At 32.5% G+C, this 15,350-nt stretch overlaps 1 protein-coding gene across 1 annotated transcript in view; it reads right to left on the bottom strand.

Annotated features, from left to right (window-relative positions):
* Nucleotides 1–10,824, bottom strand: part of LOC106475980 (muskelin-like) — a gene marked incomplete at its 3' end in the record, with an annotated part of 16,583 nt that extends 5,759 nt beyond the window's left edge. The window contains exons 1-4 of the mRNA XM_013936656.2: nucleotides 10,724–10,824; nucleotides 4,137–4,206; nucleotides 2,470–2,612; nucleotides 838–926 (exon numbers count right to left, since the gene is read on the bottom strand). Coding sequence (XP_013792110.2) covers nucleotides 838–926; nucleotides 2,470–2,612; nucleotides 4,137–4,206; nucleotides 10,724–10,800 — 379 coding nt within the window. The remainder of the gene's footprint in view (nucleotides 1–837; nucleotides 927–2,469; nucleotides 2,613–4,136; nucleotides 4,207–10,723) is intronic.
* Between the last annotated feature and the right edge of the window lie 4,526 nt (nucleotides 10,825–15,350).

The following is a 15,350-nucleotide window of genomic DNA, read 5'->3' as shown; positions in this document are numbered from 1 at the left end:
TGTTTACTTTACACTTTGCCATACAGACTACACATTAATGTTTACTTTACACTTTGCTATACAGGCTACATATTAATGTTTACTTTACACTTTGCCATACAGACTACACATTAATGTTTACTTTACACTTTGCTATACAGGCTACATATTAATGTTTACTTTACACTTTGCCATACAGACTACACATTAATGTTTACTTTACACTTTGCTATACAGGCTACATATTAATGTTTACTTTACACTTTGCCATACAGACTACATATTAATGTTTACTTTACACTTTGCCATACAGGCTACATATTAATGTTTACTTTACATTTTGCCATACAGACTACATATTAATGTTTACTTTACAATTTGCCATACAGGCTACATATTAATGTTTACTTTACACTTTGCCATACAGACCACATATTAATGTTTACTTTACACTTTGCCATACAGGCTACATATTAATGTTTACTTTACACTTTGCCATACAGGATACATATTAATGTTTACTTTACACTTTGCCATACATACTACATATTAATATTTATGTTAAACTGTGTCATTTGGTCCACACTGTTATCAATTAGGTGTTTATCATCTCCGATACATTAACTGCAGCAGTTCAACTACGGTCCAGACATAAAACCACCTACATATTAAAACTCCCACACAGTTCAACTACAGTCCAGACATAAAACCACCTACATATTAAAAACTCCCACCTCTGCATACTTCATATACAACTACCTGGACAAAATATATTTTTATTTTAAGAAACCTTTTTAAATGAAGTTATGATAATACTGTATGTATGAGATTAAACTTTATGTAACATGACCAACTTACCTACTTTTATATAACGACATGGAAACATGTGACCACTAACGGTGTGTTTCAGACAAAACGTCTCAGGAAGATGGTCATTTCTCAATCCACTGTTAATATAAAACACATGTAAGAACTTATTACACAATATTTATGAATAACCCTATTGTAATTATACACAGAGTGAGACTAAAATAGATTTGAAGTTCTCTGGAATTATAGAAACAAAAGTCTACATTACAGGAGTCAGCTGCAGTCTGAGTAGACAAATTACTTGATATAAAGAATTTCATACAAACAATGTAATTATATCTTATCAGCAGTAAAAGATTAGTGACACAAAAAATGTAATTTTATAATTAAACATGGTCAATTTAACACATTATGTGTACATAATCATGTAGAATAACATAGCATTTTAAGGACCTACAAAAAAAAACAAATTAGAAAGTGGTCCACATATCCAATCTTTAAGCTCTTTCAAAACCCTTGGGTATAGAAACCTTGTCATTCTTTAAAATTACCAATTTTTTTTGCTTCTCTTCACATATTAATCTAAGCCTAGCATTCAGCCCTAGTGACATACTCAGAATCTTCTCCCCCCAGTTAAGTCTTGGCAGTATCCTCAACAGAATTAAGTTATGTCCCTATCTTTAAATGCCTTATCAAGCCACTGTACTTATCAATTAGCCCCTCTGACCTATCCTTCCTTATATTATTAGCTCTTTTGTGCATAATAAAGATTGCATCCTTTAATAACCTATATATATATACTGTGAACCGTGGTGTCTGCCCGAGTGTTCGCCTGTCTCCCGTTTACAGCAGGCACTGAAATGAGGGGAGAACAGGCACGAATAATGTTGATGCCAAATTTGATTTTACAAGCAGGATATTCAACTTAAATTGTTAGGAATTAATCACATTTCTAAGTGTGACGTAACTTAAAAAATAAAAATGTAGATTTACCATACATTACTTTTGATTGACTCTTAGCCTGACTGAAATGCTTAACAATTACTTTTCGTGGCGGGAGGTATAAGTAGCTCAGAGCTTTGGCTCTGAAACCAAGAGTGCAACACAATTAACCTTTTTAAAGTCCATGAAATAATTTAAATTGATAGATTAACTTAAACTTTTCCTGTCACTAGGGGTGGATACTTTTGATTGTCTCCTACGTTCAATCACTTTCATCCTTCACCTCTTCCTCTGGATAGTGTAATCTTATTCGTATCCCTATTTACCCTACTGACTATTCTAACCAAATGCATGCTTGCTTTCTTCTCTCAAAGATCTGTGAAAGATACGCTAGGCTCAAGTTAATTAAGTCAACATTAGCAGGATGATTTGCCATCAACAGTAGTGGAGGCCAGCAGGTTATAGGAGATTTTATGTTTGCTTTCTCGTATAGGTGGGTATGCAAGGAAGCCAAGAACCAAGTGGTTTATTGCTGTCCTTATATAAAGTTAAAGAAATAGTAACAAATATTATAGGGTTAACATGCTATGTTTATAAGTAATAAAAATCATTTTAAGAAAATGTAATAAAAAGTGCCAAAAAATTTATATGTAACAGCACTTACATATAATTTGTTTTTAATTACAGGTTCTAGGAGTCAAACCTAGGAAGTATCATGCAAAATCTTGATAATCTTACCTATCAAGCAGCTCAATCATGTTATCTTCTTTCATGCTTCCAAAAACCTTAAACTTTTTAAGATTACAGACGTGTGTTTTTTCATACTTTCCAAAGGTTATTGACTGTACTATTGCTGGTTGCTCCAGTTTCAGGATCAGGAACTGTGAAAAGGTTAAAAACAGGAAAGATGCATAAGTAATCCTATTACAATACTTAAATTTACCAGTTTTTTCTGAAATTAGATGTAAAAAAAAGTATTTATGTTACTGGGATGTTTAAATAAATATTATTTATAATTTAACTGATTTAATGGATATCTGAGTCACTTTGATCTTCAGAGTAGAAACACGTAGCCTTCTCAAACTTGATGAATAAAGTACAATTTGCTGTTTAATTTCTTTTAATCTTAAAACAAACTTTACCAAGATACACAGGGGAAGGATCATTCACGACCTGGTAGAAAACAGTTAAAAATGGTATATCATTAGATTGACTTTATAAAATAATGTTTTGTACCAGAACTCGACTTTTGTTGTTCATGCTCTCTGATTAAAGTTTATTTACGACTGATATGACATTAGTTCAGTAAGTCTTTAACAATGTAGCAACATATTTTCTTTGAATGAAACACTACAACAGCAAAAATATTTATTGAAATTAATTTGCAACGTGCTGATGATTTACTTAACTTGAATGTACTCAAATAATAAGAATCTGTTTAGCAGTTTCAATAAATGTCACCAAATAGGATTTTTTTATAAAATATTTTGTTACCATTTGAAATATATAATATCTATTACTTAATTGCACATCATCACCAAATTACCCTAACAGCAAGTTAACATTTAAGCTTAAATTATTAAATGACATAGTATAATGTATTTACATGCAATATATCCCTGGTACTTGACTTATGAATCTTATGTTGCTACAATTCTGTGGAAGTTTTATTCAAATTAAGTAAATGCTGTAAAAGGTTATTATTTAGTGAATCTATTGAAAATGTTCAATAAACCAGTCTTAAGATAAAAAAAAATCACAATTTTATAAAGTTTCTATTAGTAGCATAGCCAGAAAAATTGTTTTACTGACACACACATATATAACTATTTAAATTCAAATTTCACAGTATATCTAAATGATTTATATGAAATGTTGGAAACACCCCCTATTGAAGGCTTTTATTCATACTATAAATTATATACATATACCATTTTTCTGACTTCTAATAAACCAAATATTGTATTGTGATAATTTTCAGAAAACACCTATTGTATAACACTCTTTTTTCCTCTGGTTTTACAGTTATTTAACACATTAATAACGACTGTAGTTAAGTTTGAAGGATTACTAGTAAATTTACATATCATTGCACCATCAGAGAGACTTAATGCTTTAAAATACCAATTTATATTAACAGCACTAAAAATGTACTAAACAGATCTATTAAATTTGACAAATTATTTTAATAAAAACTGCAACAGCCTACAGAATTGTATCATAGAAACATAAGATCTATGTTTCTGGAACTCTACAACATTTAAACAAACCCTTATCATTCCTTCTGATTACCTTATCAACTCTAATACGTTAGGTGCAGAGATAAGAATTCAACATTATGTTTCTTATGCTGTCAGATGTCAAACATTGTTATATAAGGTTCCAACAGACAGGTGTTTCCTTACCTGTGGAGGGTTGTTTGAGTCTGAGGACCATCTTGATGACTGATCATTTGGTTTATCAATCAAAATATTTCTAAAAATATAATTAAAAAATACATTACTTCCTATTCATAAAAGCTAAATTTTTTTTATATATATTAGTGCAACTGATAACTTCAAAATATTTATATAATGATCAAAAACCATGATAATGTTCATAATAGGGATCACATTTCCTTACTTTTTATGATCCCTATTTGCAGGTTTTTAAATTCCCAATTTTTTTATTTATCTTGTCATACTTAGTACAGCAGCCCTGTCTAAATGTCCATGTTATTTTATTACAAAACCTGTTTAGCTGTGACAAAACAATTCACAGAATGGAATGGACATCTTTCAAAACACTAGGGAGAAGTGAAGAAAAAAACAGGTTTACATTTTGTAAACATATTTTATCTACAATAATAGTTCAAGCTAACAGCTGGTGTTTCCGTATTATTTAAGTGAGGTATACTCCTGTTTCTTTGATTAATTGTATTGTTTTTACTACTTTATATATCAAATGTCACTATATTGTTATGACAGCGGAAGTCACGCTGGTAGCACATGTGTGAATGAGTTTCTCGAATTATTAGGGAACTCCTCGATCTTTGTCGAAGCCTCTTTGTTAGTATATAAGCCTGGCAGAGAAAGCCTGCGGTAATGAATGAAGAGAGTTCTGGGTAATTTACGATTCTGTTTCGAGCTAGTGTGTGTTTTGTTATCGAGATTGTGAATCGCTGTCATTTATAGTGTGTATTATAAAAGTAGTTAAGTTTAAAGTGATGAGAAACATATTGATTGTGAAATTACTGTGTGCTAAAAGTTTGTATTGAGGAAGAATAAACTGGTTTAACCAAGAAAGGACTTGTATCTCTGAAGTTTCTCGGAAAGAATTTCTACCGGGAATTATCGAACAAGCAGATACACAACAATATTATATTTTGGTTTACTGTTTATTATTATACTTTGATTATAAAGACTGCTTTGCATTGTTAGCTTAATACATGTATTTAGTACTGACCTAAATATTCAAAACTCATTAGACCTCAAGAGATTTTATTTGGATTACAACCCTATAGGAACTCAACTGACAAAACAATGCACTACAATGTTATACGTAGAAACATATTTAATCATCTATACTTATTGTTAGGTTGATTTTTAAGTTTCATTCTTAAGCGTATAGCTACTCTGATTGTTATATGACATTATATTAAATATACTTCATACAATCAACACCTGAAACTGTCAGCACTTTGTAAAACTCATAATTACAGAACTGAGGAAAACAAAGACAACTGTACATTTCACTTATTACATCTTGTCAGTCTACATATGCTTTACTGATGAGTTAGCATCTTATTTCTTCAAAATACTTGGTTTTGGTTATTAAACCTATGCTTTGATTAACATTCAAGGCTTAGCTCTAGGTTTAGAATTAGTATAACCAGTAAATGAAAATTTCAAGGTTATCTTCTACATTCCAAGTAGTTTCTGCAGTGACTTCTTTCACAACTTATCTGGTCAAGATCTGGAGTGTCTTTTAGTAATATTAGAGTGAAACAGCTTTAAATGTTTTTAATAACACAGGTTTTAAATCATTTAATGAAATTCAAAATTTAAAGTTTGATACTAATTGTTGTTGAGTTTCCTTTGTTACTAACAACAACCTTGTGCAATAAGCAACATAATAAAGTGTTAATTTCTTTTTAATAAACAAATTATTCATTACAAACTGTAATTTTGAAGGTAATGAATTGTACTGCAAAGGATTTATACTTTTACGTAATGGTAAACTTTTTTGATCTGTCTGACTGTGTAGCTAAATTGACTCCTTTGGGAAATCTTTTTCTGCATTTTCAAGAAAACTGGTGGGAGAAATGTCATCTTTTAAACTATTATATTACTGGAGGTATACAGATGACTATTTTCTAAAGATCCTGATTTGTATTTCATAATAGCGATGATAATTTTAAATGTGAAGTTTACCACAAAAAAGATGTTTACTGGTTTGTATTTTAAATTTACGAGCTACAGGTAAGTTTTGTTTTGGTAAAATGTAATCCACCATGCTTATAAACTCACACGAACCTAATTTGGTTTTAATAAATAATTTGATAACATCAAGAATGGTTTTACATAAGTGTAATATTAGTGATTTTACAAAAAGTTGATTTTTAGTTTTATTCTAAGTTTCTAGCTTGCTCTGAAGAAAAGTTAATATTACTTATTTACCAAAATTGATGTTGATAAACAGACGCTGTGTGTTAAAAAACAGCTATATACCCACCTTCTAATGTTCTTACATAATCAGTTAAGATTTTCAAACTTGGGTGTTATCTACACTGTTCATTATGAGGATCTTAGCTGGAAAGATCAACTAGTGTTCATCAATTTGTCTTTGTTGCAAACAAGGATATCTTCCCTGAGATGGTCCAAACAAGGATATCCGAGATCTGCCTTGAGACGGTCCAAACAAGGATATCCGAGATCTGCCCTGAGATGCTCCAAACAAGGATATCCGAGATCTGCCCTGAGATGGTCCAAACAAGGATATCCAAGATCTTCCCTGAGACGGTCCAAACAAGGATAACCGAGATCTGCCCTGAGATGGTCTAAACAAGGATATCCAAGATCTTCCCTGAGATGGTCCAACAAGAATATCCGAGATCTGCCCTGAGATGGTCTAAACAAGGATATCCGAGATCTGCCCTGAGATGGTCTAAACAAGGATATCCGAGATCTGCCCTGAGATGGTCTAAACAAGGATATCCGAGATCTGCCCGAGATGGTCTAAACAAGGATATCCGAGATCTGCCCTGAGATGGTCACAAGCCAATTTAAGGATACCAAACAGATCAAGTGTAGTGGAACATGCCTCAGGTAATTAACATGGTTGTATGTTCATATTATCTTAAGATATTAAGTAAGGCTATTAACAAGTTACGTCTCTGTACATATATATAATAAAAAAAAAAGTCACAGTCTACGTCAGTTCAGCATCCACCTTGCTACTTATAGTAATATTTTATCTAAATCTTATGTATTTTAAAAACACCAGACATGATAACAGTAGTCAGTAAAGGGAAGGCCTCACTTTCTTACACCAGACATGATAACGGTAGTCAGTAACGGGAAGACCTCACTTTCTTAGTCGCTACAGGTTTAAAGACACCATACATGATAACAGTACTCAGCAAAGGGAAGCCCTCACTTTCTTAGTCGCTACAGGTTTAAGAACTCAGTGAAACCTTTTAGTATGTTTAATTTATATGTAACATAATGTGATGTTGGTAAAATAGAAGTGGAAGGCTCAATTAGCCCATCACAGGGCATTTCATTCACTTGGTCATATAGCATTAATTTGGTGGGAGAATAGCAACAAGTTTTACTAAACACTGGCTTTTCACTAGTGGTTACAATACTATGTTCAGACAAATCTGTTAGGTCAGGCTTATTGTTAAAAATATCTGCATATTTTAATTCAAAGTTGTTTTAACTGTTTGCAATCTTTACTCTTCAAGTGTGAACACTGTACTTCTTTGATTGGTACTTTTTCAGCCTCGGAGTGATGCCTAACAGATGGCATATTTAATTCAAGAACAAAAAAGTTTAGGGTAGCTTTGTTTTGCTTGATAAAACCTATTCCAATGAGACAAAATACGACTAAGTACAGCAGAACATTGGTCCACAATGCTATTTATTACCAATGTCCTAGCAGTTGACAGTCATTACATCTGCAAGATACGTGTTGGATGCATCACTGGTGCTAGAGAGTGGAATCAGTTTAAATTTATCCAGTTACCATCACCCATTACAACCATGGCAGGCACATAACCTAACATTGACAGTTGATAATGTACACACTTGAAAGATTCATCATTGGTGCTATACAGTGCAATCAGCCAAAAGTTATCCAGAGTTACCATCACTTTCAGACCAAGGTCCGACTGGTCTAGTCTTCACTGCGGAACACATCTGCACCTGTTCCATCAATACTGACACAGACTGCTTCAAACTTGACACAAAAGCTTTGCTAACTTCCATAGTAACAGTTCTGTTTCAAGTTAACTTATATTTAACTAAACTTAAATCATTGCTGAATTAATCACTCAAAACTGAACTGAAAAACAATCCACTCAAATCTCAAATACCCTATATGAAAAAGTCTCTGTTTGGGCACCAATGTAATGGTCTAAAAAAGAAACAGCTACTACAACCAGGGTTGAAACACAAAAAACAAGTCTACTGAACTGTAACAACCACAGACATCCAAAACAAAACTTTCAAACAATTGGAATATAAAGTTTATCAAAACATAGTTAATAAATATGTGTCTTAACCGGACTTGATACTTACGTTAATAAACGATACAACATAAATATCAAGGTTAATAATTATTTCAATCTTTTTCCCAATTTCCTTATTTATTGAAATAATTACTAACCTTGATATTTATGTCGTATTGTTTATTAACATTAGTATCAAGTCCTGGCCAGACACACATTTATTAACTATGTTTTGATAAACCTTATATTCCAATTGCTTGAAAGTTTCATTTTGGATTTCTGTAGTTGTCACTGTTAAATAAATTTGTTTTTGTAATCAACTCATTTTTCGGAAAACGTAACTTAATGATAAAGCAAAACACAAACGGAATTATCAAAAGTCCATCATCAGTAATCTAGAGGTACAAAACAAACAAGCAATATTTGTAATTACAATAGAACTATGATAAACATAAGAAATAAACAATTTGAAAATACAAATATAACACAAGAAAATGAAGACTGAGGCACAAGTGAAATAGTTAGAATAGGTTTAAATCCAGTGAAGACTGTGTGTTATTTAGTGACAAGAGAAGAGTTTTTATGTATAATGTTTTTTTTATAAGAAGTTCAGTATCATGCTTGGCTACTGAGAGAGTTTTATAGTTTGACAGAAAAATCTGATGTCCTGTTTCTATATTGTGTTGATAGATAGTGCAGTTGGGTGGGTTTGTAACATTTCTTCCAGTTTTTATAGATATGCCCATGTGTTCACACGCTCGTACTTTAAGGTGATCTTTGGTTTCACCAATATAGGAGGCCTTACAGTCTCCGCACGTGTAAGAGTAGGCAAGATGCTTCCTACTATCATTTGTTTTTGTATTTCAATCCTGGTTGTAGTGACCAGTTGTGTTTTAGGCCATAATAGTAAGTGTTACTAACACATGAATATGTCTATAGTAGAAAGAATGTATGGCAGTTTAAAAACTTGCTGAATTTATATTACCACACATCGTCGAAAAACCACTCCTTTCACAATGTACGGCAGTTTAAAAACTTGCTAAATTTATATCACCACACATCGTCAATAAACAACTCCTTTCACAATGTACGGCAGTTTAAAAACTTGCTGAATTTATATCACCACACATCGTCAATAAACAACTCCTTTCACAATGTACGGCAGTTTAAAAACTTGCTGAATTTATATCACCACACATCATCAATAAACAACTCCTTTCACAATGTAGGCAGTTTAAAAACTTGCTGAATTTATATCACCACACATCGTCAATAAACCACTCCTTTCACATATAATAATTACAGGTACCCAGCAGCCAGGAAAAATCTTTCAAATACCACATATCCAGCAGCCCAAGAATTTGAATATTTGACATACAAAAACAATAATGAAAATAATACTAATAATAATTTCAAAAATTAATAACAAAATTATATATATATATATATTATACATATAAATAACCCTATTTATGATCATGAAATTATGGATTACCACGTATCTAGCATTTTGTGGATTATTCCCAGCAATTTGTCGCAAAAAACACTAAACAACAATGACAATCAATATTTATTTTTCCAGTGCAAAAGTTTTATTGAGATCATTTCATCGAGCATGAAGACAAATCAGTCTCATAATTTACTATTACTCTGAGTCAAGTGAGACTGAGAGGTGATCGTAGCTCATGATAATTCAAATTTTTGGTCTAAGTATTTGGAAGACCTATCAATCTGCCAAGCATTTAGTCACTACGTATAATATTGATAATCAGAAACGACCCCAATGGGCATGTCAAACCCAATTTATTGAAATTATTTTCTTTTGACTATAGTGTTGACGTGTGAAACAGAAATGAGACTTGTCACTTAATTTCTCAGGTGGTCAATATTTAATGTTTAGGTCATCAATAGATCTACCTAATTAATCATAATCTTTTTCCTTCATTCCCTTATCATATGCAAGTTATGGTGGATTGGTCGATAGATTATTCATCTAAATTCTAAGTACATAATTTTCATCCTGTTTTATTTAAAATTGCAGAAAAATAAGAATATAATTTATTGGCACACCATCTTTAGTCTAATTTTTGTATTTTACTCAAGTTTAACTTCAGCCTAAAAGTAAAAAACAGTATAATGTAGGTATAACGTTATGCCATTAGCCTAATTTAAAAATTACGTAAATTACACATAACGAACTTATACTAAAGCTTATTTATCATAAGAGCTTAATTTGACAATATGATTTTAAGCTGAAGACATTTAAATGTAAACCCATACTCAGGTACGTAGCACGATGAAAAACTGGAGCATTTTTGAATCGAATACTTTAATTTGCGCAAACCTTCAGTCGCCATTTCTTAAACTCTGAATATTATTTATCTAAAGCTGTAGTGCCCTCTATGAAATAGCAAAGTACTTGAAAATTAAACAGAAAATTGGCAATAAAAATATATTAATAAATATCAGGCATTTGAGATTTCGCATAATTAATTTTGATTGTTCAATCACAATGAAAAAGATTATTCATAATCACAAGACTTAAATATAAAATAAATGTAAAATCATGATATCTAAGTTTAAGAAGGCAAAATAAACGAATGGAAAACTAATTATAACTGAAAAATAGTGAAAAAATAATAATTAATTGACAAAAGTTCCTATTGTTGGGCTGGCTCTTTTGGATTATTCAGTGAAAATAAAACGCAAAGTCCAGTCCCTTTAATGAAAGCGAAAGTGTTTTATTTCACCAACTATAAGTTCCACATACCTAAGGTAGTCCTACGTTCACAAATAAATAACGACTGAGTTGTTATTGTACTGCGCTCAAAACTATTCGAGGATTAATTACGCAAGCCGTCCCGAATTTTTTAATGATAGAATATTAGGAAAGAAGATTAGTCATCACTACCCACCACCAACTCTTGAGCTACTCTTTGCCAATGAATAGACTGACACATTAAAACACCCTCACGGCTGAAAGGGCGAATTTCGATCCCGCGACCCGCAGATTGCAAGTGGAGCACCTTAACCACCAGACCATGTGAAGCCCTGTAACGTCTCAATAGAAATTCCAACTTGCTAACTTTCACTTATGTATACGGTACTTCATGTATCTTTATTACGTCATTGAAAACAAAGTGAAAATCTGCAGCGCTGAATTAACTAACTGCCTGGATCAATAATAATTTAACGATGTTTTCTAATTTGGACTAACATATGTTTTATATAATTAATATCGTTTCCTTGACTATCAATAAAATTCCAGATATTAAGTCTTGCACTCGTCATGTATAGTTAAAAATTTCCTCTAGTCAAAACAATTCAGATGTCCAAGTTAATAAAAACAGCCTATACTGACCCTTCTATGGATAACGAAATCCCTTGAACAACTCTATTACAAAAAATAAAAAAATAACAACAACAAAAAACGATGGTACATTAAATTTAAACTTTCCTAACTAAGAATAAAGTAATTCTTCACGATTAACAGCATTAATATTTACAAATATAGACACTATATTCATTAATTGTATGAAAAATGACAAATATAATTTTGACTAAGAAAATAAAATCTCCATTTTTAATTCGTTTCCTATCCCATAAACTGTCCATTCGTCACTGTTGTTAGTGACTTATAGTATAAAGATGGGATAACCTCTTATTTTTTATCAACATTTGCAGTCTTATTACTAGGGTAGTTCTTTCTGGGTAGGTGTTTGAGAGAATCCACTATGGCTTCATCTCTGGTGACACTCTGGAAGTGGTCTCGACAGGAGCCGTGTGTTCGTCAACAGTTTGATTTATCTTTGTCACATTCTGTTTTGAAGCTAACCATTCTCCTTTGAAAATCATGATGAATGAGGTTTGGCTTGGACCATTTGTGTTTATGAATTTTGTTCTGTTGGACTTTACAGGCTGACTGTCTCTGTTACTATGTGTTTCCATCATTTTTACTGGAAGTTCAGTCTCTGTTACTGTATTTGTCATGTAGTCGACCAGAATTTCTCGGTTACAGACCATGAAACTATTTGATGCAAGTCTAACCTTATCTTTACGTTTCCACATGAAGTTAATTCCAAATATACACTCTTCTTCAATGTCAATTATACACACATCATGTCATATAGATCAACTTCCTATGGTGGGGATGACTTCCAACTTCCCCTTGCTGTAACTTTATGATACTTGCTGTTCACGTTAATCCATTTTCTTCCTTCATCTCCGTAGTCAAGTTTCCTATTTCAAGTTTCCACGTCGATCAACATAGCTGTAGAGCTATTTTCGATCTGCATGATTTCAAGACTTCTAGTCAAAGAACCCATTGACTCATGGACTAATTTTTATAAATAATGCTTTTTGTTTGTTTGTTTGTAGTTAAGCACAAAGCTACAAAATAGGCTACCTGTGTTGTGCCCACCACGGGTATCGAGACTCAGCTTTTAGCGTTATAAGCTTTCGGACATATAGTTGAGCCATAAATTATGCACTTCTTATCTATCTCACTTGGAACAGGTGGAATATTCTCATACACAGAATATAGTCTCCTTGATTTATAACAGTTTCGGATGTAATATCCAAATTTTCCACAATAATTCCTGGCAACATCTTTTAATTTGTATTGAAACACCTTCTTTCATTCTGTGTAAAGAGTTGTCTAATTAAGGCTTCAAGTTCTTCTAGACTTTAAAGATAACTTTTCTATATTATTTGATCTAACGATTTCATAAATCCTAGATAACGGTTTTACTAATTTATTTAGAGCTTTAATGGTTTATGGTTTATCCTATTCCATAATTCATTTAATGGTGTTTGAGGGTGGAATTATTTAATAAGATGCAGAGAAAAGTGTAGCTGTATTGTTACTTGCATCTATCAGTTCAGTTTCTCTATGTTTTATCATGGCGATGATATTCTTCTAATTCATTGATGTTGTTATTATAGTCCTTTTGTACATTTCCAATGGCTTCTTAAATCTTGTTGTTTTAATCCTTCTGTACATTATGGCTTCCTTGATCTTGTCGTTGATGTTAATAAGTTTTTTCGTAGTAATTCTTCTGTAAATCTTAACCTCGTTCTTGCGATTCCTCTCTTAAATTCCTGACTTTTTAATTTTCTACCCCTTTCTTCTCGATCTTCTTTTAATTTGTTATTTCCTTCTTTTTGATCACCTTAAATTTTTCATTATTTGCACTAAATTTTCGATCTCGCTTTGAGCAAATGTCGTCATCTTGAAACTGGATTTGATTTTTGTTGAAACGGTTTCTATTGTTGACTTTTGAATTATTTGGTGAAAAATAAGAATTCAAATTTCATTCTACTTGATGGTAACAAAAGCGTTTTATTTTTTAGACTATAAATTCTTCAACTTATATATGTTCCACGATAGGCTTAATTTCACAAATATATTTTTAAAGAAACTATTAGTTATCAAGCCACACTCACATCAAGTGACGTGAAAACTCTAGACAAAACAATAAAAACATATCATATCTTTATTCAGCTTGTAGTTTTGTATGTCCAGCTAACTTCTCTAACAATTCTGGAAGTATCAGGACCAAACTTAACAGGTAGACTTTGGGTGGCTCGGGTGTGTCCTTATCTACATGGTATAGCCCTCTATCAAAAGGGGTTAAAACGTTCTAGGTGGGTAAACCGGGCATAATGGGGTCTAAAATTAGATTATCAAGGTCACTAAACCTGAATGTGGCATCGACTTCTGTGTTCCTGGCCCTCATTGTTATCCCTTGTTTGAAACCGTGCTCACACTGGGTAAACCGGGCATAATTGGGTCTGAAATTAGATTATCAAGGTCACTGAACCTGAATGTGGCATCGACTTCTGTGTTCCTGGCCCTCATTGTTATCCCTTGTTTGAAACCGTGCTCACACTGGGTAAACCGGGCATAATGGGGTCTAAAATTAGATTATCAAGGTCACTAAACCTGAATGTGGCATCGACTTCTGTGTTCCTGGCCCTCCTTGTTATCCCTTGTTTGAAACTGTGCTCACACTGGGTAAACCGGGCATAATGGGGTCTAAAATTAGATTATCAAGGTCACTAAACCTGAATGTGGCATCAACTTCTGTGTTCCTGGCCCTCCTTGTTATCCCTTGTTTGAAACTATGCTCACACCCTCACTCACAAGCTGGTGGGGAGAACTTGGAAATGTCCTCTGGTACCATTTGGATATGTGGGTATGAACACCTCCCTCCCCCTTGGGGTAGCTATAGGTCTTCTTCTTCATCAGTGGGTTATGAGTAATTTAATAAACATAATTACTATTAATGTTATTTAAATGTTTTGATTGTTTGTTATTCTGAGTTGAGTGAAGAATAGATTAGTTGAAAATAAATATTTAGTCAGAGTTTATTCTTATTAAAATGACTTTAGTAATGTGATTTATATGGTAAAGCTTAATTAACAGATGTACAGTGTTGGTTGGTATAAAAATGGCCTCACTATAACATTATCACTATTTTTTTTTAATGTTTTGGCACGTGTGTAATGTTCAATCTTAAAAACTCACAATTTAAAAAAAACAACGATTATTTTCTACACAATTCCATAAAAAAAGAGATTGATTCCAATATCCAAATTACTAAAATGCAATAACTTACTGAACAGGATAAAAAAGTGGTAAAAAAACAACGATGAAACAATCTCATACACTCTACATGTTTCGACGTATACTACTGCGTCAGCCTCAGGAGACTGGAAACAATCTCATACACTCTACATGTTTCTACGTATACTATTGAGTCAGCCTCAGGAGACTGGAAACAATCTCATACACTCTACATGTTTCTACGTATACTATTGCGTCAGCCTCAGGAGACTGGAAACAATCTCATACACTCTACATGTTTCTACGTATACTATTGCGTCAGCCTCAGGAGACTGGAAA

This window comes from Limulus polyphemus, unplaced genomic scaffold (genome assembly GCF_000517525.1).
Source record: "Limulus polyphemus unplaced genomic scaffold, Limulus_polyphemus-2.1.2 Scaffold9561, whole genome shotgun sequence".
Taxonomy (NCBI): Eukaryota; Metazoa; Arthropoda; class Merostomata; order Xiphosura; family Limulidae; genus Limulus; species Limulus polyphemus.
This window is presented reverse-complemented; position numbering and strand designations above follow the sequence as displayed.